At 47.6% G+C, this 27,527-nt stretch overlaps 1 protein-coding gene across 1 annotated transcript in view; it reads left to right on the forward strand.

Moving 5' to 3' along the window:
- LOC311245503 (ras-related and estrogen-regulated growth inhibitor-like protein) overlaps nucleotides 1-21,368 on the forward strand; it is a gene marked incomplete at its 3' end in the record, with an annotated part of 26,017 nt that extends 4,649 nt beyond the window's left edge. Inside the window, exons 4-5 of the mRNA XM_084335365.1 lie at nucleotides 1,848-1,996; nucleotides 21,083-21,368. Of these exons, the coding sequence (XP_084191491.1) occupies nucleotides 1,848-1,996; nucleotides 21,083-21,368 (435 nt within the window). The remainder of the gene's footprint in view (nucleotides 1-1,847; nucleotides 1,997-21,082) is intronic.
- Between the last annotated feature and the right edge of the window lie 6,159 nt (nucleotides 21,369-27,527).

Below are 27,527 nucleotides of genomic sequence, written 5' to 3' on the forward strand. Positions count from 1 at the left end.
ACACACACACACACACACACACACACGTTTACTTAGGTCACTTTTGGGGACATTGCATTGACTTACATTCATTACCTAGCCCCTAATCATATCAATCAACTATATGCCTAACCCTAACCTTAACTAACCTTAACCACTAAACCAAAAATAAATTTGGACCAATTGGACAAGCCACCCCCAATCAAAGTCTTTAGTCTGAAATGTGTCCCCGATCCTAGGATCTTAAGTCCGATACACACACAAACACAAGATACAAGATACTTTAATGCCACACAACGATGGTTGGTGGTAATTGCTTTCGGTACAGCATGTTAAATAGCACTGGGACATCAACATGAAACATCAGACATCAAACGCCCCCCTCCCAATCCCCACAATAAATACATAGATACATAAATACATACGGGTCACATATAACAGTGTCAGTCAGTGACGGATGCTTGCCCGTCTGTGCAAAGGGGGGCGGGCCAGGGTGTTTAGTGTTCGGACTGCTGTGGGGGAAAAAACTGTTTGTGAAGCGTGTGTGTCTGGTTAAAATTGACCTGTAGCGACCTGAGGGCATGCGCTGGAATATGTCGTGTGCTGGCATGCACACAGGAACACAGGCCACGATATGTCAGAGATGATCCACGCCCATGACCTGGCGCACCCTCGGCTGCGATGTTTACCTCAGTCAGGCACGTGGAGCGTTCATTCTGCACTTAAAGTTGGCGACCGGGAGGGATTTATGAGTGTGTCCTGAGGGGAGATGTGCCAATGATGGAGCCTTTGAAGGAGAGAGCCATATAACCTGCGCGCTTCTCCGCCAACAAGGCCAGAGACCGAGGGGTTTTTAGCCTCTGCTTTATTGGAATGCCCCCAAGGTGCGCGAGAAAAGGGCCAGGCATGGTCTTCTTGGGCTAAAGCCCACTGTAACCCTATAGCTCTCTTAGAAGGAATGCTACAGTATGACTCATTAGCATTCTCTTTAGCACCGGTGACCTTCGTAAAGAAAATATGAAGTGTGTAGTGAAAGAAACAGGACTTTCTTTACAGCTCTGAGGCACCCGGGGGTCGGACATGTGCTCTTTCTGCTCTGTTTTTCTTCTCAAGGTTACGTGATAACAAGATAACAATAACAAAGACTACTGCAAACCAATTGAACCCTTGCACTGAAGAACCACATAAGTCAGGTTTGACATTCTTTGGACGGCCCATGTATTTGCAGTTCATCTAAATCACTTGGAGTGTGAACGTGATATATAACTAGAAATGACTCGAGTGAAGTCTAACCGACCATCTTATAATAATACATTTTGAAAACACCTCTGAAAACTTAAAACAGACTTATATGGTTCTTCGTCTGAGTAGCCTACTCAATTAATCCCAATGCTCTGATTTAGAGTTCTACATCAAAATGCAAGTTATAATGCAAGCTTGCTTGACCAACATCTTACCTAGCTGTATAGGAGGACATTCACATTTAATCATTTAGCTGACGCTTTTATCCAAATGGTCCAAATGGGTCCACAAATTGTGTGCAACAAAGCCAGTAAGGGGGTACGTACGTACATGTCTGGATGGATAAGTGGCATTGTTCGTTTATTAACAGTGCCAAACACGAGTGCTTCACTATGCATAGTAAGCATAGACATTTGTTATTATTTGAATGAAGGTCCACTAGGCCTTAGTTTTATTTTGATATCATCAATCATTCTTCAAATGAATCAATAAGGTGTGTCCATACTGTAAAATATCATGTCTCGGCACCGAAGTCCCTGAGACAAATCCGTTTATTCATCATATTTCAATCAAATGTTTCTTCGTTTGCATGTCTAACATTGGAACTAAACCCTTGTTGTTGTCAGAGCACAGAGGCCAGGTGCATCCTGGAGGAGCCAGTGGACTGGGCGGACGGCTTCGTGGTGGTGTACAACATCAGCGACCGCACCTCCTTCATCAATGCCAAGAACATCCTGCGGCAGATCAGGGAGGCGCGAGCGGACAACTGCAAAGGGTCAGCAGCACCACAACAAGGGTCTCATAACCTAATAGGTCACTTCGTTGGGACAATGAGGAACCTTTTCAGAGGCTTGCAGAAGAACCTCTGCACCAGAATGAAAGCTAACAAATGCATTGACTTAATGATCCCACAGGCACATCCATAGTGGAAATAAGGGCAGCAGCACTGTTATTACCATACCTTCAGAAAATGCCCTATGTTTCAAATCTGTCCTAAAATTACAATTATGCTTAAAGGAACACACCAACAATATGGGAAATGCCCTTACCGACATCTCCAGAGTCAGACAAGAAGGTAGATACTAATTTCCTCTCTGTGCGTTCAGTAGAAACCTCTCCCGGAGTTTTAAACTAGGCCAGTGGTTCGTATCCGCTTCCATTCATTTGTGGCCATAACATGTGGTCTTCGAAATCAAACATTTTAGTCCAGACACTCTGAAGGCCCTCCCTCAGCTTGGTGTGTGTCCCCCCCCACACACACACTTCTATGCCCCTGCTGCTAACAAATTAGCAACAGCAAAACGCAAAACAAGTAGAACACATTATGTCTGAACAGGTGTGTTTTAGTGTAGTAGTAAAAGGAGCCAATGTTGTCAGCAGTTTTGACATTGGGGTGTGTGAAGGACCAGGGTAAGTAAAAAATAGGAAGAGCATGCAGGTAAAGGTGGAAGAATAGGGCCAAAATATGAAATAGGGCCAAAATATGAAATAGGGCCAAAATATGAAATAGGGCCAAAATATAAAATAGTGCCGAAATATGAAATAAGGCCAACATATAAAATAGGGACAAAATATATATATATAAAAAAAATAAGCAAAAGTGACACAAATATAAAAAGGATAATTGTATATAAACTAAACATAGATCAACTAAACAGAACTTATTAAAGTGCCATAATGAGTGTTCCTCTGACCAAGAGACACTATCTTCCATCTCCTAATTGCAGGTTATATTATCTGCTGGCCAATCCATAATAAATGACAGGGGAGAAAAGACATTCCTCTTCTTGAGAGGTGTGGCGTAGATGGAAGTGACCTCTGAGAACACCCCTCTGTCTGTAGCAGAATGGCACAGTCCAATCATCCAGCTCCACCTCACGGATGTGATGCAGTAGCTCAGTCCTTCCCCGTTTTCTTTTGTTTTTTTTACCTACTTTCTATAGAAGCAGCTGGGAGGTGCGCTGTTTTAAGTGAGCGTGGATTATTAAATTGATTGATTGATTGATTGATTGCAAATTTTATTACTGTCCGCCTTGTTTCCAACTGGTTAAGCTTGGCGACTCTTTCGAAGTCGCTCTCTTTCGAAGTTGGTTAAGGTTAGAGTTTGTCTTTAGAGCAGGGCGATAGACCACCAGCCCTGATTCCAAACTAACCAACTTCGAAAGAGAGCTCGCTATACTCATATAACTATGGTTATAGGATAACCGTATGTTATATATCGTATAGCTTACGCTCTGCGCTCTAGTGGAACACAAAAGCTGAGCAGAGCGGAAGCTCGACAAATGTACCCGCTGAGGCCCCCCACAACCATCAGAACCGGGGAGGACCCGAGCCCCCGGACCCCCTTAGAGGGGGACGGGTGGGAATCGGATCCAACTATGCGAAGAGGGTTTAGCAACTCAACGCACAGGGTGAGCAGATCGTGGGACTTACCTTCACACAGAAGGACCCGCGACTACTCAGGCGCGCATCCCACATGCCACTAGGGAACGAACGGGAAGAAAAAACCCTGTTACAGCCCCCAACATCACGGGGTCAAAGGTCAAGAACCCAACCCCGTGGCAAGGCCATAGCAGCGGAGCGTGGAGGAGGACCCAGCCCCAGGAACAGCCTGAGGGTCAGGACCCCCCGGAAAGGGGGCCTGGGGAGGCCAACGATGCCGTAGCATCGAGACCCTACCAGACGGTCACTAGTGACACCACCCCCCACATCGCCAGCGTATCGGACAGGGCCCAATCCAAGAGCAGGATCTTCCCCCCTTTTGCATGCCACCCTGAAGCACTCTAGTTTACTGCACCTGTTATTCCCAGGGGGTCCCCCATCCAAGAACTACCAGGGCCGAACCTGCTTAGTTTCCGAGATCTGACGAGATCGGGCGTGTCCAGGTTGGCATGGCCGTAAGCCCCAAGAGGCTACCCCCCCACAATACTGTGGGGCCAGATGGCGCGCCGGGGAGACAACCCCCAAGGGGGTTGATCCCTCAATCCAGGCAACAGGCCAGAACTCTACCTGTGCCTGGAGCACTGCGGACTAGACAGGCGCCTAAAGGGTCTACTGTAAGAACAGTACCCGGCGGAAGGGGTGTTCGGTATGCTGTGCACCATGTCATGACCTCAACAAACCCGATCCCTCCAGCGGGGTCGAGGTTCAAAGGAGAGGCCGACACCATTGGCAGACGTCATGAAAAATGCGGGGGCACACTCTCGGGCAGACGCGGTCAAGCCCGGCCTCAACCCGAGAGTCGACTCTGCTACCAACACACCGGAGAACCAACCACCTCCCTATCTATGTTTAGTTTAACAGGAGGCGGTTGTTCCCTTAACCCACCAAGAAAAACCTAGAAACAAAGTGTTTCAGTTTTTTCAAAGGGTTAACCCAGGCCAACAGGTCGACGGGAACGAGTCTGGACCTGGGCCTGGCGGACCGGGACCTACACAGAGATGCCTAGAGGGGTTGACAGCAACCACCTCTGTGAGGGTTCGGTGTGGGAATAGGTGAGGAGACCCCAAATGCAGGACACGAGCAGAGAGAGTAGAGGCAGAGACGACGGAATGAAATGAAGGGCTTTTACTTTGAAGTTTGCAAGCAACAATGATACGTTACAAACGGTAGCAAACAAAAACGAACTGTAAAAGCCGGAAAACAATACTCAGCAGTGCTGGCAAAAGTGGACTAAGAAAGGAACGGACTCACGGGGAATACAGGAGTGAACAGAGTGAGTGACCGAACACAAGGTTGCAAAACAACACAATGACAAAACAATGGCGCGACAATGAATGTGAGAAACGGGCAGGTACAAATACTGCCGCGTGATTGCTAATGAGCGCCAGCTGGTTTAAGACCAGGCATGGCCAAGACTGGTTTACAACAAGCGGTGCAGGGGCAAGGCTAAGAGAATCATTAAGGACTCCAGTCACCCGAACAACTGCCTCTTTGAACTGCTGCGGTCAGGCAAGCGATACAGGAGTCTCAAGGCGAGCACAGAAAGACTCAGAAGAAGCTTCTATCCCCAGGCCATCAGGCTGCTCAACGAACAATGAACACTACACAACAACCATCAAACGCACATAGCACACACATCCACACGCACACACTCACTTTAAACAAACACACTGTAGCACCCACTCCCCACACTTTATATTTATTGATAAAGGATTTGCACTACAACTCGTACATCTTACTGTAAATTGTACCTAAATTGTACCTCATCCCATTTCTGCTTTGCACTATATAGTACTGTACATTAGTACACTGCATAGTATTGTATATTATATGGTAACTCAGTTACGTCTATTCTGCATCGAACATTGTACATATGTCTATACTGAACACTGTGACCTCATTTTCTACTTCTAATTTACATGCTATACTATGTTATTTGATACTTATCTTGTCTAGCACAGTCTCTGGAGCGTAACAGTAAGAAGCATTTTGTATGAAAGTATTCTGTACTTCTGTATGACAACTACTGTATTAAAGAAACTTGAAACTTGAAACCTGTTAAGATAACAGCTTCACATTCTGCACGCCAGCCACAGATGATAACCTCGCCTGTGCAAAAACTGGTTTTATACATCGCTTCAGGCTCATGTGCAAACCTGCCACCTGAATTTTTACACCTTTACCCTAAAGGAAGAAAAAAACACAGACCAAGAGAGGGGCCAGGGGCCCTGGTACAAGAGCTTACACATGTAACTTCTGTAGGCCAACACCTAACCCAGTTGTGGACCCTCCATCACAACAAAAAAGGGCAAAAGTACACTCTCACTACTGTAAGAGGAACAACGTTTTTTATTATGAGAGAAGACATAAGTCCTCGATTAAGTGCTGGTCACAGGCCTTGCTAAGTCTACATGACACAACCAAAATTCTTTCAGAGAAATTACCTCTCTCTAAGCAAGAGCACAACCCCAGCAGAAGCTGAGGGATTTACACCGTATCCCCAAAAATAAAGTGAATCAACACACATTTTGGGGAGGCGGTGGGGCCAGGGGCAAACCGGGGAATAATTTCACCCACCCCTCACCACCTTACCCCTGATACGACGCCAAATGTGTAGAGTAAGCTTTACATCATGCACGCCAGCACAGCCGAAGACCTTGTTTGAACAGGCACAGCTCTGCTTATGTGTGAAAAAAACTTGCCACTTGTTATTTTCATCATTACCCTCAAGTAAGAATAACAAGCTAAGAGAGGGACTCAGCCCTCGATCACATGCCACTATGCACAGCATTGTAGGGTAACCCAGCCAGTTGTGGGCTCAGCCACGTTGTCTAAACGTTACATGAAGACACCCAACTTCTCATCATACAACAAAAAACCCAGTTCATTTTTACTCACGTAAAAAACAACGCTGTTCCTAGGTAGAGAGAAAGGCACAAGCCTTGGCCAATGCTAACCCAAGCTATACAAAGCGGCCAAGACAATTCACATACAGCACACGTCGTATCTCCAAATGTAGTTAAGTAACGTAAGGTTATGTATATAACCTAGTTATATGAGTACTGGCTAAGCGTCCCGCTCTTAAAGCCTATCGAGATATACCTCATCTCATGTACCGATTGTACTCCATCAACGAAAAAAACAAAACATGTACACCTACACCTGCCGGGTCCCGCCCCTATGGAGGCGTAGCCTATAAGACAGTGGGCCTGGTCACCAAACACTCTTCCTCGCCAAAAATCCCATTTCCAGTAAAAGATCCCTCAAAAGGGAACTCAGGGCCGCTTAAGAGCGGGACGCTTAGCCAGTACTCATATAACTAGGTTATATACATAACCTTACGTTATATTATCGTACTTGGCCATCACGTCCCGCTCTTAAAGCCTATCGAGATATGGGTTAGAGCGGACGCGAGGCCCGACAGATGCACCCCCTGAGGACCCGTAAGCCCACATCAAGGGGTTTGGGGAGCCCCGTCACCCCATCCTTCCTAATGAAGGGGGGGCGCAGTCAACTCCACCTGAGTGCGAGCAAGAGGGAACTAGAACCCCTTGAACACACAGCACAGGCGGAACCACGTGTGACCTACACACTGTGGCCCATACCCACACACTCCTGCTACCCTACCAAAGGACGGGAAGCAGGAAAGGCCACAGACCCCAGAACCGCCTGGGAGACAGAACCCCCGGTCATGTCCATGAGGTAAAACCTTACAAAGGGGCCCGGGGAGGACCATGAAGCTGCAGCACAGATGTCCTCCACCGAGGCCCCACCCAGGAGAGCGGCAGAGGCAGCCACCCCACGAGTGGAGTGCGCCCTGATGCCCCCAGGGGGATCCTGCCCAGCCAACGTGTAGCAGAGGGCAATGCCCTCGCACAACCAATGGGACAGGCGCTGTTTCAACAGTGCCTTACCGGCACGAGAACCACCGTGACAGACAAAAAGCTGATCGGTAACCCTGAGGTCCTGAGTACGTCTGAGGTAAATTCCCAAAGCACGGACCTGAGGTAAATTCCCAAAGCACGGACCGGACATGACAGGTGAAGGCCCGCATCTAACTCACTAGCGTGAGGAGGAGGACGAAACGCCTGAACCACAATATCCCGGGAGCGGAAGGAACTCCGGATATCCTTAGGCATGAAAGCAGGATTAGGTCGCAGAGTGGCACCGCAATCGGCCCGAAAAGACAGGCACTCTGGACGTACCGAAAGAGCACAGAGCTCACTCACACGTTTAGCGGAGGTGACAGCCAGCAGGAACGCGGTCTTGAAAGACAGCTGTCCCAACGGCGCCTGCTCGAGCGGCTCAAACGGGGCCAAGGACAACTGACCGAGGACCAATTGAAGATCCCAAGTCGGAGCCAAAGAGCGTTGCACCGGCTTAGCGCGTCGAGCGCCAAGCAGGAAACGCTTCACAAGAGGGTGGCTGAACAAGACATTCCCCTCAAACCCCTCATGATAGGATATAGCCGCCGCATATACCCTCACCGTCCAAGCCGACAGTCTACCAAGGAGAGACTGGAGATAACGCAGGACAGCATCGAGGGGGCAGGAGACTGGGTCCCGGCCCCCCGCCTTACACCACTCTTGGAACATACGCCATCTGCCCGCGTAAAGCGCGACAGTGGAGGGAGCATGTGCATTCCGGATGGTATCAACCACAGAAGGGTCCATCCTCTCCAGACTCACCCTCCCACCAGCCACACCAACAGTCGTTGGCCCAACATCGGGTACTGGAACAGTGACCCGTTGTGCTGTGAGAGGGCCGTCGCCGACCAAGGAATGACCCAAGGAGGAGCGACCAGAAGCTGGATCAAGACCGGGACCCCACACTGCCGTGCCCCGGTCCGGCGCGACCAGGATCACCGTCCTGCGCTGCCTCCGTATCCGCTCCAACAGCTGACCCAACAGCTGTACAGGAGGAAAGGCGTACAGAAGACCGGGCGGCCATGGAAAGGTCGAGAAGGCATCCACCCCCAAGGGGGGATGATCTGCTCGACTGACCGAGAACCACAAGGGGCACTTGTGAGAGCGTCGGCACGCAAACAGATCTACCGAGACCTCCCCGAACCGATCCCAGATCTGTCTGACTATGTCGGGGGGGGGGTTCCCACTCGTCGTAACCCGAGACATCATATCCGCGCCCATATTCTCTGTACCAGGAATGTGGAGCGCCCTCAGACTGCGCAGCCTGCGAGATGCCCATAGCCAAAGTTCGACCGCTGCCCAGAGCAGGCGGATGGAACGAGTCCCACCCTGCCTGTTGATATACGCCGCTGCCGTTATACCGTCTGTCCTGACCAAAACGTGCTCGCCTACCACCAGGTTGTCGAACCGTTTGAGGACCAGGAGGACCGGCTTCAATTCCAACACATTGATGTGCGGGGTAGACGGGCCAGCATGAACCTCCGTCCAGCTGCCCCCCACTGCGTGGGTCCGACACGTCCCTCCCCAACCCGTGAGAGAGGCGTCGGTGAAGACCGTGACGTGTGAGCGCCTGCTGCCCATGGGGACCCCAATGGTGAGGATACCCAGCCTCTTCCAATGGGCGAGATCTCCCCATATCGACAAAGGAACCGTCAACCGTTTCCATTTGTCCCTCACCGGATCTATTCTCATAGAGAAAAACCACCTCTGTATCCTCCTCATGAAGAGGAGGCCAGGAGGAACCACCGTGTGAGCAGATGCCATCATACCGAGCAGACGCATCACTTGTAGCGCCGTGACCGTCCCTCCCAGACGGAAACCCCCAAGCGCGCGAAGGATAGACACCCGGCGCTGCTCCGAGAGGGTTACAATCATGGGCCTCGACCTCAACGTCAAGCCCAAGTACTCCACCTGTTGACTGGGAAGAGGCGTACTCTTCTTCCAATTCACAGCAAAACCCAGCCTGGTGAGGAATTCCACCACCAGCCTGGTATGAGACCTGGCAACCTCCTCCGAACGACTGAGGAGTAGAATGTCGTCGAGATAGAATAGAACTCGTATCCCCCGACGACGTAAAGGCTCCAGCGCAGTCGCCACACACTTGGTGAATGTGCGGGGAGCCAGAGAATAGCCGAACGGCAACCTCTGGTACTCGTACGCTACGCCCTGAAACAGGAACCGTAGGAACTTCCTGTGAGGAGGGAAAATCGGGTTGTGAAAATACGCATCCTTCAGGTCTATGGAGGTAAACCAGTCTCCCCTTCTGACAGCAAGCAGAAGGAGTTGAGAAGTGAAGAATGGGGCCGCATGCGCTTCAAAGAAGGTTCGCGGCCCGCAGCCAAAGGAGAACGATCAGAGCCCCGCTTCCGTGGGTAACAGAGAGAGGATTGAACGGGGAGCGGGCTGCTCGCGGCAAAGTGACGACGGCTTGTTTTATCCAAGCCGAATTCACCCAAAATGGCCGATCCCTCGGCCGCCAAGGCTGTCGGCCTTGTGGAACCCTGTTGACTCTCCGCCCAGGGCACCACTGGCGGGGGAAACATGGCCGCCTGTCGAGGATCTCGCCACAGTCGTTGACGAGACCGTGCTCCCACCTCTGGCTGCACAGCGTGAGGCGGTGTCGGACCCAGATCAACAACCGCCTGCGCCTCCACAGAACGACCAAAAAGACTTTCCGTGGAAAAAGGAGTCGTGAGGAGAGAAAACCTATCCTCTTCCCCAAGAGGAGAGTGCTTCCACCAAACAAACAACAAACGTTGATAGCATCCTAATCCTCCCCGCAGTTATAGCTTGCGACTGAGTCAAGATCTCTATAACACCACAAACATGCAACATGTTTACAATGTCGGCTGGACCCATAGCCCTACTACCCGACGCCAATGTGGATAGGAAACTAGCCAGCTGAGCCATAACACTGGCCGCCGCTACAAACCATCCTGCAGCAGTATACCACTCATCCGTCCATACTGCCACCCTCCGAGCCGATTCGCTCTCAAGCATCGGCCGGGTGGGACATCGTTCATCCCCGCCGGGGCACAGGAACAAAGCTACCTGGCTACGTAGCCACGGTACACCCGGCCGCGTGTACCGCTTCCGCAACGGATTCTATTTCCGGGGTTGGCCTGATTGGCCGCGACGGCCACGTGATACGCCGTGGCACGCCCCCGCGGCAGCCGCAGCGGCAAGCACGCTGCCGTTGGCGAAAGCAGGATGAGATAGCATAGATTTCGCTGTGTATCATTTAATCATTTATGAGAGAGCGTAGATTTAGCTGTGTATCATTTAATCATTTATCATTTAACATTTGAAAGGCATACATTGTTGTCATACAGAAGTACAGAATACTTTTATCCAAAATGCTTCTTACTGTTACACTGTTAGAGACTGTGCTAGACAAATTAATGACTAATTCGGTCAGAAATAACGTTAGTAAGCACTGCTTATATGCTTATTATGTCTGCGGGGTACAGTAAACGTTTCTCCCTGGTACATTCTGAAGAGCACACCGCTGTATGTTGGAGAACCAGCGGTCTTCCGCTCCTCCTCACTCGAGTGAGAGAGCAAAGCCGTGCGAGGGGTGCGGCACCTCTGCACAGCTCAGCCCTGTGTGATCGAGCAGGAAGGAGGAGATGGGAGTCCTTCCAATCGGAATATGTTGTTTCTTTACACAGATGTTGGATTATGAATATGTCTTTATAGCTACAAATTAATGACTAATTCGGTCAGAAAGCAGTAACACAACAGTTGCAATGTTGTGTTACTGCTTCTCGGCATAAGCCCCAATAAGACCGTCACCAGAGCTCAGCGATGCCGCTCGCGTGAGCATATTCTCCCCGCTGGTGATCGCAGCACGGAGGGTCGCGGACCAGCCTGGCAGTATAGCTATAAAGACATATTCATAATCCAACATATGTGTAAAGAAACAACATATTCCAGCCTGGCAGCATAGCTATAAAGACATATTCATAATCCAACATATGTGTAAAGAAACAACATATTCCGAATGGAAGGACTCCCATCTCCTCCTTCCTGCTCGATCACACAGGGCTGAGCTGTGCCGAGGTGCCGCACCCCTGGCACGGCTTTGCTCTCACTCGAGTGAGGAGGAGCGGAAGACCGCTGGTTCTCCAACATACAGCGGTGTGCTCTTCAGAATGTACCGGGGGAAACGTTTACTGTACCCCGCAGACATAATAAGCATATAAGCAGTGCTTACTAACGTTATTTCTGACCGAATTAGTCATTCATTTGTCTAGCACAGTCTCTAACAGTGTAACAGTAAGAAGCATTTTGGATAAAAGTATTCTGTACTTCTGTATGACAACAATGTATGCCTTTCAAATGTTAAATGATAAATGATTAAGCGTGACGCGATGTGAAAGGCAGTGGGGCACAGCTCTGCACTCGGGAGATGTGGCGCGACAATGAGAAGCATTTTGGATAAAAGTATTCTGTACTTCTGTATGACAACAATGTATGCCTTTCAAATGTTAAATGATAAATGATTAAGAGTGGCGCGATGGGGGGGCAGGTGGCGCACGGAGATTACGTTCGTCACCAACACCGGGAGATACTAGGATTCGCCTGTTCGAATCCAGCTCCCGGCGTTGCTATCAGCTTGGCTGTCCTCTCGCACTGATACAATTGGCTGTATCAGGGGGTGGGAAGCTGAAGGGTGGGTCCTGGGCGTTGTGGACAGCGACCCCTACAGTTCGGTCGGGGCGCCTGCTCAGCGAGGGTTGGATCTGAGGAGAGATAGTGTGGCCTCCCACACGCTACACTCTCCCCGGTGAGAACCTGCGCGGCCAGGTTGGCCTGCCCCAGGCTGCACATGCGTCGGAGGAAAGCATGTGACAGTCTCCGGTCTCCCGGACCAACAGTAGGGGAAAGTACGCAACAACCAGGAAGGGTGGGATGGGAGAAAAATCGGGAAAAAATTAGGGGAAGAAAGATAATAAAAAAAAATAATAAAAAAAAAAAAAAAAAAAAATGTGGCGCGACAATTGCTGCTGCGGCGTTGAAGTGGGGAAGCGGCAGTGAAACACAGCAGCCTCTGCGTTTTGCCGCGGGGCGTGGCCGCGGCGTGTCACGTGGCCGTCACGGCCAATCAGGGCAACCCCGGAAATAGAATCCGTTGCGGAAGCGGTACACGCCACCCGGCCTGCACCCTGTTGTTAGCCCGTTTACCCGTAAAAAAGGTAAATAGGACTCAGCGAAACCCCCCACATTAGCAACCGACTGACCTTCATCAATGAAGCAGGCAAGAGGAGGGAAAAGCGGCAATGTCCCGCGGCGGGGATTATTAGAACAACGACCCATTTCAGCGTCAACATTAGCATTAGCAGTAGTAGCATTAGTAGCATTAGCGTTAGCAGAGTGCTCCAGGATCGCCAGGAAAACGTCCACTGCAGTGGAACGTTCACCAAGCCACCCCGGCCCTGGCGCCGAAACATACTCCACAGCATTACCAATACCAACATTGATGCCTGATGACACAGGGCCTACCTTTGTACAAGCCGGCTCGATAGCCAACCGTGTACGCTGCCCCTTGGTCTGCTGCCGTCAGACGAGGAAACATCAACATAGGCCCGACGTGTCGCTGAAACATGCCTCGAAGATGCCAGGGGTAAGCAAACCTCCGGTAAGCTTTCAACATTACGCAATTTCTTGAATCTTTTCATAACAACTAGTTAACATAAGGTGCACTGCATCCGTTATGATGGAAACGAAAATAGAGGCAGAGTGTTTGGTGACCAGGCCCACTGTCTTATAGGCTACGCCTCCATAGGGGCGGGACCCGGCAGGTGTAGGTGTACGTGTTTTTTTTCCCTTCATTGATGGAGTACAATAGGTATATGAGATGAGGTATATCTCGATAGGCTTTAAGAGCGGGACGCGATGGCCAAGTACGATAATATAACATATGTTTTGTAGACAAAGACATCGTTATTAACAAAAACATTCAGGAGGGGAAGGAAGGAAGAGTGGGGTAATGTCCAATGGACATCTTACCTGCATCAAGGAACGCAGGGCGAAAGGCCGCAACACAGGTTGATCTCCACGTCGACGAAGGCCTCTCGCTGGCTAGGCCAAAAGAAGCTATGGCCGGAGCCTAGCTCCGGCGCGACACCCCCCTCCTGCAGCTGGTCATGGCGCAGGCCCGACTACATCTTCTGCCAAAGATGATGTCGTAGTCAGAGTGCCAGGGTCTGCTATTCTCACGGCTGCCATCTGCTCAGGAGACCGCTCAACTGGTGGTTGACCCTCTGAGACACGTCTCCGAAACTCCCGAACAAGCTCAGGGTCCAAGACGTCCCTGGCCGGAACCCACGTGCGCTTCTCTGGCCCATAACCCTGCCAGTCCACCAGGTACTGTATACCCCTACCAACCCGCCTACTGGACAGGATACGCCGTACAGTATACACAGGTTGGCCATCAACGAATCGAGTGGGAGGTGGAGGTCTCTCTGCAGGAACCAACCTGCTCCTCCGAACCGGCTTAAGGCGGGATACGTGAAATGTAGGGTGTACCCTCATTGACGAGGGTAACCGAAGATGCATCGTGACTGGGTTTATCTTGCGAACAATAGTGAAAGGGCCCACAAAACGGGGAGCGAGTTTGCGCGACTCCACCCATAATGGAAGGTTGCTTGTGGAAAGCCACACCTGTTGGCCCACACGGTAGGAAGGCGCAGGGCGACGGTGTACATCCGCCGACCGCTTGTGCCGGGCCGCAGCACACACAAGAGCCGAACGTACCCTCTTCCATGTTGCCCGAGACCGACGGATAAACGCCTCGGCATATGGCACCCCCACGTCCCACTCCTGTTCAGGAAACAGTGGAGGCTGATACCCAAACTGAACCTCAAATGGGGAGAGACCAGTGGATGCATTGCACAATGAATTATGTGCATATTCTGCCCATGCCAGTTGGATTGGAGGAGGCCAAGCAGCGAAGCGTACTCTCCATAGACTGGTTGGTGCGCTCTGTTTGCCCATTGCTCTCCGGGTGGAACCCTGATGACAGGCTAACCGTCGCACCCAGTAGAGCACAGAAGGCCTTCCAAAACCGAGCAGTAAACTGGGGTCCACGGTCCGACACCACGTCCTGGCAGATGCCATGAATTCGGAAGACATGGTCAACCACCAGTTGAGCGGTCTTCTGAGCAGATGGCAGCTTGACCAGCGGAATGAAGTGATTGTGACTACCACTGAACTGAAATTACAAATAAAATGACGGTAGAAGTTTGCAAATCCTAGGAATCGTTGCACCTGCTTAACCGAGACGGGTGTAGGCCAGTCTGTCACTGCTGACACCTTCTTGGGGTCCATTTGAATCCTCCCCTCAGATACAATGAATCCCAGAAAGGACACAGAGCGGACATGGAGGGCACACTTCTCAGCCTTCACAAACAACCGTGCATCCAAAAGGCACCTCAAGACCTGCCTGACATGTTTGACATGGTCAGAAATGGACTTGGAGAATATCAGAATGTCATCTAAGTAGACGAAAAAAACTTTTCCAACATCTCCCTGAGCACGTCATTGATTAACGCCTGAAAAACTGAAGGGGCATTAGTAAGACCAAATGGCATCACCAGGTATTCGTAGTGACCATTATGAGTGTTGAACGCGGTCTTCCACTCATCCCCTTGGCGTATGCGCACCAGATTGTAGGCATTGCGGAGATCAAGTTTGGTAAAAATGGATGCCCCCTGGAGGCGATCGAACGCCGAGTTCATCAGGGGAAGGGGATACCGGTTTTTTACTGTAATGCTGTTCAGACCTCTGTAGTCGATGCAGGGTCTCAGTCCTCCATCCTTTTTTCCCACAAAAAAGAATCCAGCAGCCGCAGGTGAAGTGGAAGGTCTAATAAAACCGGTAGCCACAGCCTCCTTGATGTAGGTGTTCATAGCTGCGCTTTCCGGGACCGACAACGAGTACAAGGAACCACGAGGGGGAATAGAGCCCGGCTGCAATTCGATGGTGCAATCATAAGGTCGGTGCGGTGGCAGGATGGTGACCCTTTGTTTGCTAAACACCTCACTGAGGTCAGCATAGACAGTGGGAACTCCCTCTGGTAACGGGTGTGAGTCCACTCTCATGATGTTGGTGCTCTCCATGAGGGGGTCAGCTGTACAAGTAAGCGAGGAGAAGTCCACACACAGAGCCTCTAAACTGTCTAAACTGTCCTCCGCCAGAACCTCCTCACTGAGGGAGTCCCAATCAAACTGTGGATCCCATTCCAAACTCCCATCCTGATTGACAGATGACTGGGAGTGCAATGGTTGAGAGAGTGGGCTCTGGAAACCAAGACCGCCCACTGCTTCAACAGGATCACAACCGCTCTCACTAAACTGATCATAACTCGTGGGTGACGGAGGAATTTGGAAACAACGGTGACGGTGTAACTGAGGGGTTACAAAACCCTGACTGTATTAAAGATTGTAATAGATTAAACCACTACTACTTATTATTATTATTACTTGCCAGACAGTACAGTTAAATATGGCAGACACTCAGAATAGACGGCACGGTGACAAGGAAATATCATTTACAGTATTTATTATTATGCATCCAATATACAAATGGGAATTACTTGGTCGCTCTTTTATGGCGAATAATATGAGAAAGTCAGCGAGTAGCAAAGTCAGTGGGAATGAATAATTCCTAAGCTGGGTATACTAGACCAAACGCTGCCTGGCGTGGGATGGCAATATAGGGGGGCAAACGAGGGTACCGCTGGAGACAGGTGATATCCTCCCAGAATTGTAAGCTCCAGGGGAAGGAAGAAGGTACGGATACTCAGGCTGTTCACTTGAAGAAAAGGGGTTCTCATACGGATCCGGTCCTTATAATCCAAGTGCTCAGTAGCAAGGTAATAGCTGTAATCCAATGCCCGATAGCAATGATGATAGCCAGCCAGCTTCGTCCTCGAAGCTAGCCCGAGGTAAGATCTTCAAGGTAGTTAAATCCAAACGACAGTGGGTATTAACGATGCTCTTCTCCACGGTAGTACGTTCCACAATCACTATAATCCAACCAATAATGGTTCTACAATATCGCTGCGGTAGGTTCCAATGTGCACATGTCCAATAGTTCTGCTACTAGGCCCTCCTCGTGTGCTGGCACTAATTACTAAGTCCACACACACTTGCTAAGGTTCACACTAGTTACTAAACGAACAAATTGCTTGTTAATGCTGCACACCGAACGAACTGCTGTAATACGATTCACACTAAATGACGACTCTTTACTTCACATTAAGTTAGGTCGAACTTGACTCTGCTATACGCTAGGTGCAGCTACTGCTGTTGCATTACTCCGGACGAACTTCACGTTACTTCACACACGAACGCCGAACTCCGAACAACTTGCTAGACGAACACACTCTTCCACGATATATATACTTAGAGGGCTTTCTAGTGCCCAGCCTCAGCTCTTGTCTGGAATCAATGCGCTGGCACCAGGCATGTCCCAACTTGTCCAGACTCGCCTTTGAACCTGTCTCAGGGGCGCGGTCCTTGGCGCCGCGAACGTCAAGGGCATTATCCAATGAGGAAAGCGAATAATGCTATGATTCAAACAGAGGCTTAAAGGGATATAGCTTATATATATAAATAATATACAAGTTATATAAAACAATCAAACGTAGATTCTCAGTGTTAATCTGGCCCTTCACAACAGACGGCATTGGGAGCCCCACTGCATGACAGTGTCCCTCTCCTCACCCCAATTTATCTGTGGCTTGTGTTTATTAAGCCAAGAATGACCCAGCACAATGGGATACGTGGGGGAATCCACCAAAAATAATCGAATGCGCTCAGAATGGTTCCCATAAGCAACCCGCATAGATAAATAATTGGTTCTTTTGGTGACACTGCCTGTACCCAATGGCTGTCCATCAAACGCTGTGACACTACAGGGCTTATGGAGGGAATGTACAGGTATTTTAGAGTCCTCAGCCCATCTGGAATCCATGAAACTGTCCACTTCCCCCGAGTCTAAAAACGCGTCAACCTTAACAGACTGCCTATTCCAGCCTAAAACCACAGGCAAAAAGGTTCGAAAGGGGGTGATGTGATGTCTCACTAGTGTCTCTCGGCCCACAAGCGAGACTGACCGTTTCCCTTCAGTTTCGGACACTCCACCCTCGTGTGACCTTTTCTCCTGCAGTACCGGCACCAGTCCACATGAGAACCAGTCTGCCTGGAGTCACGCACAGAAGTGCTGTCCACCTGCATAGGTTCAGACGAGCTGGCCACTGAAGGTTGTGGAGGAAAGGACGAAACTTCCTCCAGCGGGACACGAACACGTTGGCTCGCCTCTCACGCTCACGGTCTCTGATCCGGTTATCAACGCGTATGGCGGTAGTGACCAGTGTGTCAAAATTGTCTGGAGATCCACAACCGCCAAAGCATCTTTAACCTGATCAGATAACGCGTTGGTGAACAAAGTGATGAGTGGTCCCTCAGGCCAGCCTGTAGCCCCAGCCAGTGTCCTGAAAGCGATGGAAAACTCAGCTACACTACTGGCGCCCTGGCGCATGCGCGTCAGCTTCATGGCGACCTCTTTATCGTAGAGTTCATGATCAAAAATGATCTCCATCTCATTCATGAGTCCCTGTGAGTCGTTTAAAACTGGAGCCTGAGCCCGTATGAGTGGAACAGTCCAATCGAGGGTAGGTCCCTCCAACAGGGATAGAATTAGGGCAACACGTGAATCCTCAGACTGAAAACGAGAAGACTGGGCTCTGTACACTATAGGCATTGTGCCAGAAAACCACAGCATTTACCTGACTCCCCATTAAAGCGTGAGGGGAGCTGGACTTTAGCCTCACAAGGTAATGACCGGGGGCCTGTAAGTAGTGCTTGAGAGACATTAGGTGGGCTCTGGTGAGGGGGAGGTAATTGTGCAATGGCTATGCGGTCAGCCAAATCACGCATGGAACTATCCATCTTGCGCAATCCTTCATACATCTCCCCATGCTGTTGCACCATGAGAGCTTGTTGTTGTTGTAATTGTACGATAGCTTCCTCATGTGAAAGCAATCCTTGACGCTGCGCAGCTAGTGCTTGTTCGAGACCTGTGTTATCTGCTGACCCAGTCATGGCTTTTTCATTCTGTGAGGGCTGTGTGTGTGTGTGGGTCATGAGCAGATAACGGACTCTTTTTTTTTTATCCACTTTTTCTCCCATTTTCTATATTTTCTCCCATCCCAATTTCGTATCATCCAATTCAACCCTCCCCTGTCACGGACGCTGTTTCTTGCCTCCCACAAGCCGGCTGCAATGTGGACTAAGTCATACATAGCACAAGTCCCCTCCGGTACTTGAGGTAACAGCAGTCGCATCTTTTCACCTGCGCAGCTCGATCTCTCAGTGGCGAGGAGTAACGCGTGGGAGGCTCACGCTGCCCCCGACAGTTCCTGATTCTACTGCGCAGGCGCACCAACCGACCTGTAGGAGTCGCTGTCCACAACGCCCGATCCCCACCCATCAGTTTCCCACCCCCTAATACGGCCAATGTGTATTAGTACGGACGACCAGCTAAACTGAAAGCAAATGTGGAGCGCTGGGCTCGAACTGACGAGCCCAGCGTCTCCAGCATTTTGTGGCGAGCGCCTTGCCCACTATGCCACGTAGCCGCCCGCAGCAGATAACGGACTCTTAAAGTTATCTGTGAGACGGACAACCACTAGACTGCTTACGCAGATATCTTAGGAGAGGGGGGAAATTAAACAACAGAAAACAACCTTTACAGGTGGAAATCTCAAAGTGAGTAATTAAGAAAATAAATCAAGTCCCAAAAAACAGGACTACTCTCAATAAAGAGGTATAGTATAAAAGTAAATAAGCCACAAGGACACCTCCTAATAAAGGAGTTTATATTGGAAAAAGTAAAACAATAAACCTCCACTAAGGGAGTTTATGTGTAGAATCACGTGAGTAGCATAAAATAAGAATGACTACCATAAAGCTCAATTCTGAATCAGAGATCAGACTACACTTCAATATAATGAGCGTGACCAAAAGGACAGCCAACACTAGGAAATGAAAAAGCAGTTGACACTGCAATCTCCAAACTTAAATAGACTCCACATGGCCATAGGCACAGCTGCACTGCATCAGGTGCAATCAAGCCCACACACCTGCCGACCCATGAGGCAATTAACCACAGGGAACAGGGATTGACAGCTATCCCTCACAGAGAGGTTAAATAAAGCAAAAATAGACAGCTGTCCCTCACAGAAAGGTGAAATAAGGCAAAAACCATGACAGGTGGCGAGTTCCTTTAACTTGAACTTTTAGTCTAAAACCTTCATCCAGTCATTAATCAAGTTAAAAAACGTGAAAGTGGGAAATATAAATAATTATTTTGTGTCTAGCTTGACTATGTAGGGGGGGGGGGTCACAAACAGGTGTCCCTCTGTTTTTAGGGGTCACAAACCAAAAATTATTATCTAGCATACAGAACCATCCATTAATTTCTGCCAAAGTTCTCCTACCGCTAAGTTATGTACTGTTAATATTCACATATAAACAACCTCCTCGTCCCACTTTCTACACTTGCTGATTAGGAATCCTGACGTGGGCTCGAGTGCGAGGTATGTCGGGAGTTCTGACAAGGCTGTGATAAATACATAGAGTGAGGGATTCACCTTACGACATGCAGACGGCCAGCAGATCTGGTGCAGACTAAAGTGGGCCAACCACATCCATCAGCCTGCCTTGTCATATATGCGAAGACGTCCCTGTAATGTAGAGGGAACAGATTTATTTTGGGCAGGGACAGCAGGTACTATGTATCTGGAGATCTTGCCATCAGTGAGTCACACTGGCTATTAAATCATGAAGATCGTACAACATTTTTGTACCCATGCCAGACGAGCAGCAAATGGGATGCTTTTAAATGTTCCTTTGATGCAGACAGAGCTTGGTAAAACTGCATTCTCCCACTATGCTCCCTTTTTATGGAATACGCTGCAAGTAAAACTTTGTCTAGACTAGAGGCACTTCCTACTGTAAATGCTTTTAAAGGTATGCTACGATTAGCCCTTTATGAAACATGTAACTGTTTTACCTGATGCTATTGCTGATCTGATTATGCTCCTTGCCACTGCACAAATGGCCTTCTGTATTTATATTTGAATTGTATGTTTTTTGTTTAATGCCCTGTTTTATGTTGAAACGTGTTGTGTGCCGTGTTGGTCAGGACTCCCTGGAAGAAGAGATCTTGTATCTCAATGGGACATTCCTGGATAAATAAATAAATAAAAATGCCAATTGGTTTTCACAAGGTGGTTAAATTGACTTGAAAGAAAAGGGTCGTCTTTACAGTTTGCTGTGGAAATATCTCAGAATAAAAAAGAAAAATGGAGCAAGTTCTTGTGAAATCTGGTGCCGCTTGTATAGGCTTCATACTGCGTATCATTTCAACTCAAATATGTTCATCGAATCTGTTTTTGATGAAAATGTACCTATCTGTTCCAGGGAGATGGACGTACCCGTCTGTCTGGTGGGTAACAAGCAGGATCTGTGCCACGTCCGGCAGGTGCGTGAGGATGAGGGCCGTTGCCTGGCGCAGGAGAACAGGTGCCAATTCCAGGAGGTGTCGGCTGCCGAGAGCTACCAGGACATCGCCAACCTCTTCACCCACCTCATCCGACACGTAATGGAGCACCTGAAGTACCTTGCCGACCGGCGACGCTACAGTGGCTCCAAATCTATGGCCAAGCTCATCAACAACGTCTTCGGGAAGAGGAGGAAGTCTGTGTGATGGTTACAGTGACGTTGGCTGCAACGCGCTGGACGGACTTTTGAGAGATCTTTGTCCATGGGACAATAATGTGAGAGAACCGGCCAAAGGGTCCCAGGTCTCTGGGAAAGGTCATGGGGGAGGGGTGGGTCTTGAAGTGGGGTGGTGCCAATGAAGTGAAAAACAACTTTTGTTTTGTTACCTCATGCCCCTGCATATACAGCACTCTCTATTTGTGTATCTATAACGGGAAAGTGGCAACGTTTTGTCACGGATCCATCCTGTACATGACAGCGTAAATAAAACTTCCATCCAATACATTTAAATAATCCCACCTCTGATAATACAAAACTAAGGCTAACTTCACTGTCACTCTCCATTCTGCAGTTTCTGTATTGTTGAAATCAAGTCCCTCCCAGTGTTAACAAACCCCCCCAGCCAAAAATATTTATTGATTTATTCTGCCCGTAATGTCACACCTATTCCACAACTATAAACTAGTCTTGTGCAAACTAATTTGTTTTTTTGTTATTAACCCGTTCACTAACACACTACAGAAGGTTAAGTGAAAGAGTTGGAATGTGTGATGTCACATATTCCAGGAAGCATGGAATAAAAAAAGAAATATCAAGACCTTAGAGAGTGATGAACAGTTCCCAGGAAACTCACCAACATTTTGGGAAATTAGCTTACAGTCTTCTCCAATACAAAGAGAGACAGTATATATTTATAATTTTCATAATTTTACTGAGCAGTATTTAATAATTCCTGGAATATGTGATATAATAATGACATCACACACTCCAACTCAATCATTCTCAAACCAACTCAATTTGTATAATAATAATACTGTAGCTTGGATTTATCTAGCGCTTTTCAAGAAACCCAATGATGTTCTACAAAGCAACAGAAAATTAGGCAGTTTGTAGTTTTGTGGAGATTATAGTCATAATAAATTGGCTTTATATTTTTGGTGGAGGGTTCACTAGGAAATAGCTAAACAGGTTTTTAATGTCATTCCATGGACACTAGAAAGGCTTTAGGAGAAATGACCCTTTTAGGTATAATGTTACTCTCAGATATAGCCATAGTGTTGATGATAATTACATGACATATTTACATGCAATATCTCCTATGTATATCTTTTTGTTAAAGAGGCATTTACCCATTTTTAACCTATCATTCTGTTATGAGGAGGATGTGATAATCTGATATAAAACGGACCAATGTGTTCACCTCTAGTGAATTGCAGACGCTATTTCCTCAACTTTCCTAGAGTTTGGCATATTACAGTTCAAGAAGAAGAAGTCTTTATTTATCATGCAGATTTAACACACACACATGCGATGGGCGACCCACAGGAACACACACACACACACACACGCACACACACTGAGTCGCTGATGAAATGTTCTTTGCACTTCCCGTCGTCCTTCCCCAGGGATGCATAAGCGTTAGCAATCTGTTGTGCATGTTTTTCCATTGGGTTTATCTTATTGGGAGGGGAAACCCTTCCGAGCACGGGAAGAACATAAATCCACACAGAAAGGCCCAGGAGATACCCCACCTGGGTAACTGGCAACACGGCAACCTGGTCCCCAAGCGGGAATCGAACCCAGGACCTTCTAGCTGTGAGGCGACAGTGTTAACCACTACACCACCGTGCCATTAAAACAGTTGAGGAAATTGTATCTGCAGTTCCCCAGTCCCCATGTCCTCCTCACAACTGAATGATAGAATTCAGGATAAATATCAGCAAAATGCCCCTCAATTTTGAATAAGTCAGTCATAACTAACTTATTCTTATACATTTCTAGAAAAAAATACAATTATGTATTGTTAATAGTGTCATGTGAGAAGAGTTGTACATATGAAGCAGTGTATTGCTCAAATTAATTCCTGAGTTCATTTGATCTTTGAAGACTTCTCTGATGTCTTGAGAATACATTCAAGTCATTTGTAAAAAAAGAAAGATTAAAAGGAAAAACAAGGATATCCAAACATTACAGCCAAGAGCATTAATGCATTAAAATCACATTTTCCTCCTACCAATACTTTCCCTTATGGCATCATGAGGTTGGGAAGAGTAAAAGTGTTTAAGCATGACAAATATCCAGTAAGCAATATATGTTTTTTTTCAATGAATGTTCCTTTTGTAAATAGTGCAGTAACATATTCTGTTCCAGAGGAAATTAAAACATGACTTAAACAGTCTCCTGTTTCGTTTTCTTCCTGCTGGGCTGTTAGCTCAGAGCCCAAAACAAGTTTTAATAAGATGACCATGAGACGAGACAAGGCATTTTTCAGAGCCCTCAAGAGACCTGACAGACTGGAATGTCCCATGTGTGATGGATGAAAATAGAAGGGTTGCAGGGAAAGTTAGAAAAGCAGCATTTCAACATTCTTTGGTATTCAGTGAAGTGTCCCAGTTGTACCCACTAGATGGCATTACAACCAGTGACCAGTGTTGGGGAGGTTTACTACATGTAGTTCAATTAATCTCAGTAGCTTTGGGTCATGTAGGTAGTTAAATACAAAACTGCTAAAAAGAAATGTAGCATTTACCTGATCTCATCTCAACCACTGATCCCGGTTCTCTCAGTGAAACACACCCTCTACTGTAGCTGCCTAAGTGAGGGTTTGTCTGCCATATTAATTTATTTATTTATTATTTGGAAAATAAATTGATAAAACAGACAAACATTTGAAAAAAATTATTTAACAATGTGCCAGGAAGAGCAAAAACAATGGGCTTAGAGAAACATACAGTCGGCCTACAAATAATACAATCATCTAGAGAGAGAAAGTATAGCTAGTAAAATAGTAGTTCATGTTTCATTATAATCAACCCATTATTTAAGCAATTATTATTAAATAAGCCATTATTTGAAGTACCAATTTAACACCTTTTTTGTCAGGTAAGAGGAGAGACAAGTTATGGTATCAGCCCTAAATCAAACACACCCTCACCAGTGTCAGTTCAATTGTGGCTGTGTAACCTATGAGAATCCAGACTCAGATTGTGATAATAAATGCTTGGTTTAAGTCCTTGTACCAAGAGTTCAGCCGATCAACCACAGAATGAACACATCTCTCCATATTTCTTGGTGGTGGGGCGACCCGTTTGTTTACAGGAAAGAGGACTCTCTAATTTTTCAACACCAAACTCCTTGGCAACTCACTGGAACCAACATTAACAACATTTGCAGAACATTCTAGAGTCTCTGCAGAGTTTATACACCAATGTAATTGTCATTTTGAACAATTCACTTGTTTATAAATGACAACATTCATGAATTCAGCAAGCATTTCCTCTCTCCCATTTCAAATGGTTCCACAGTTTGTCTTTCTCTTGATCCCTGCATGTTCCCCTGTCCCCTTCTCATTTCCCTGTGAGCTGAGGGGTGGAGACGGATGGTGACAGAAGTTCTGAGCGTGACCTTGTGGCTTCAGGTCACTGATCTTATTTGGCCCCTGTGTAGAGGAGCAATTGGTTTTCTGGCTCAGCTGAAGGCAGCCATCCAGCCAAGGGGATTGGATGCTGCTGGGACACCACAAGAGCCAATCAGAAAGGCCATCGATCAGTTCCCCCCTAATCTCACAGCTTGTGAGCACATCTCTCCCAACTCCAATCTAAAAGTCCACAGCTGAGCGACAGCAGATTGAATCCCTCCCAGACACTGATGCCCTCTGCTCAAATGGACCCGCTGAAGATCTTGGAAACCTTCTGGAACCATTCTCTAAAGCAATCACTTCCAAGAGTGGAGGCTGGGGACCTCCAGAGGGTCATTAGGGGAGTTCTCTGGGGTCCCCTGCAAAGTGGGAGATACCTAAATTCCACTATTATTTAAATCACAAATTCACTCTACTATTATCTCTTCACCTATACATCGGACTGGTATTGTGACATTAACACTGTGATGTGATAACCACACCTATAATAGATATTTGCTGTTCTGAAGAATAGTATTGTAGGAGTCACAGGAAACTATAGAACTGTGAGGCTTTTTTGTTGAATGAAAAGGAAACCTGAAATACTTAACTTCACACACTTCATTCACTTCTTACAACTCAGGCACATGAATGTGACATCATCTCTCTGCATCATAGAGACTGTCTTAAAGGTACCTTGTTCTAATAACTTAATCAAGGACTGAACGTAACACAAGGTCATAATAACATTGGCAATTTCACTGTGAATTATGTACAAGTACCCGTGGGTTCCTCCAGAATTCACTAGAGATGGCGATGTCAGCCGCTGTGGACACTGAATCACAGGGCCGAAATGGTGCCAGAAACTCAGAGCAGGGACCAGAAGGTCTCTGGATGCCTGGGGTTGGGCTGAAGGAGTAGGATCAATCCAGATTTAGGTGGGCTGGATTCAAAAGGTAAGTAAGTAAGTAAGTAAGTAAGTAAGTAAGTAAGTAAGTAAGTAAGTAAGTAAGTAAGTAAGTAAGTAAGTAAGTAAGTAAGTAAGTAAGTAAGTAAGTAAGTAAGTAAGTAAGTAAGTAAGTAAGTAAGTAAGTAAGTAAGTAAGTAAGTAAGTAAGTAAGTAAGTAAGTAAGTAAGTAAGTAAGTAAGTAAGTAAGTAAGTAAGTAAGTAAGTAAGTAAGTAAGTAAGTAAGTAAGTAAGTAAGTAAGTAAAGACTTTATTTATATAGCACCCTTCCCAGCATGAATGCACAGTGCTTCACAAGTTTAAAACTAAAAAGAAAATTAACAAGGCAATTCATAAAAACATACAATGTAAAAACAGTGTAAAATCAGAGCTTCACAAGTAAAAAAAACAAAAGAACAGGTCAATTAATAAAAACATACAATATAAAAACAGGCACGGACAGGGCGGTCGTCCATACGTCCACGGAGCAGTACCTCCGGCTTGGTCGGTCGTCCATACTAACACAATTGGCAGTGTTGGCGGGTGGGAAGCCGGTGGGGTGTGTATCCGGATCGTTGTAAACAGCGACTCCTACAGGTCGGTCGGGGCGCCTGCTCAGCAAGGAAGGGAACTGGGGGAAGTAGTGTGATCCTAGGGGCCACTGCTTCAAAAGCTCGGTCCCCCTTAATCTTTAGCCTGGTTCGGGGCACCACTAGGAGGCCCTGATCAGAAGACCTTAGGAACCGGCTGGAATTATAGGGGTGTATGAGGTCTGAGATGTACGTGGGGGCTTGACTGTGAACTGCTCTGTATGTAAAAACTAGGACCTTGAATTGGATCTTGAACTGGACAAGAAGCCAATGCAGGGAGGCCAGGACTGGTGTGATATGGCAGGATTTCTTGGACCTGGTAAGCAACCTAGCAGCAGCATTTTGGACCAGTTGTAGCCGGTCCACTGAGGCTTTGCTCAGGCATGTAAATAAAGAGTTGCAGTAGTCCAGCCTAGATTGAATAAAAGCATGAATAGCCATTTCTAGCTCTGCATGCAATAAAATAGCCTGGAGTTTGGCTATATTCCTGAGGTGGAAAAACCCGGTACGGTCAGGGATTTTACGTGCTTCTCGAGTACCATGGACTGGTTAAATGTTACGCCAAGATTTGTTATATTTGCGTGAACCTTTCCCTTGAGCGGTCCCAAGGGATTTGTTACCCTGGAGGCAATTTCTTCCGGAGCTGTAATTTAAATGTCTGTCTACAGACAGGAACATAGTCCGGCTTACCCCTGACATCAACCACAAAAGCCTTGGCCTCTAGGATGCAGAAAAATTGGTCACAGGGTGGCTGACGATGCCTACGTGGGCGTCATGAATGAATGAAAACATTTAAAATGGACACCACAGCTACATTGGACCAGCCACAGTGGACAGACCAGATGCGTTGTTTTGTGTGTTTATAGCACAAGTGCTAGTTATATTATCATACTGGCCAATCGCGTCTCGCTCTGCCATTATGAGATATCATCTCTCCAGCACCTACTGTGCCTGTGGAAACTTTTTCACATGCACCCCACCTGCACGTGACCACGCCCACTCCCATGCGTGCCTCTACAAGAGGCAGGAAGTGGTCACGCTTACACCCTTCCTTATTCTTTTCCATCCGCGGAAGCTGCTCATATGCACTTCAACCAGGTGGAACGTTATTATGAAGCGAAGGGAGAAATTACGCAATGTTGGACTTTCGCCAGAAGTACGCCAGCTTCATTCACTTCTTACAACTCAGGCACATGAATGTGACATCATCTC

The sequence above is a fragment of the Notolepis coatsorum genome (genome assembly GCF_963971535.1).
Source record: "Notolepis coatsorum genome assembly, chromosome: 18".
NCBI lineage: Eukaryota > Metazoa > Chordata > Actinopteri > Aulopiformes > Paralepididae > Notolepis > Notolepis coatsorum.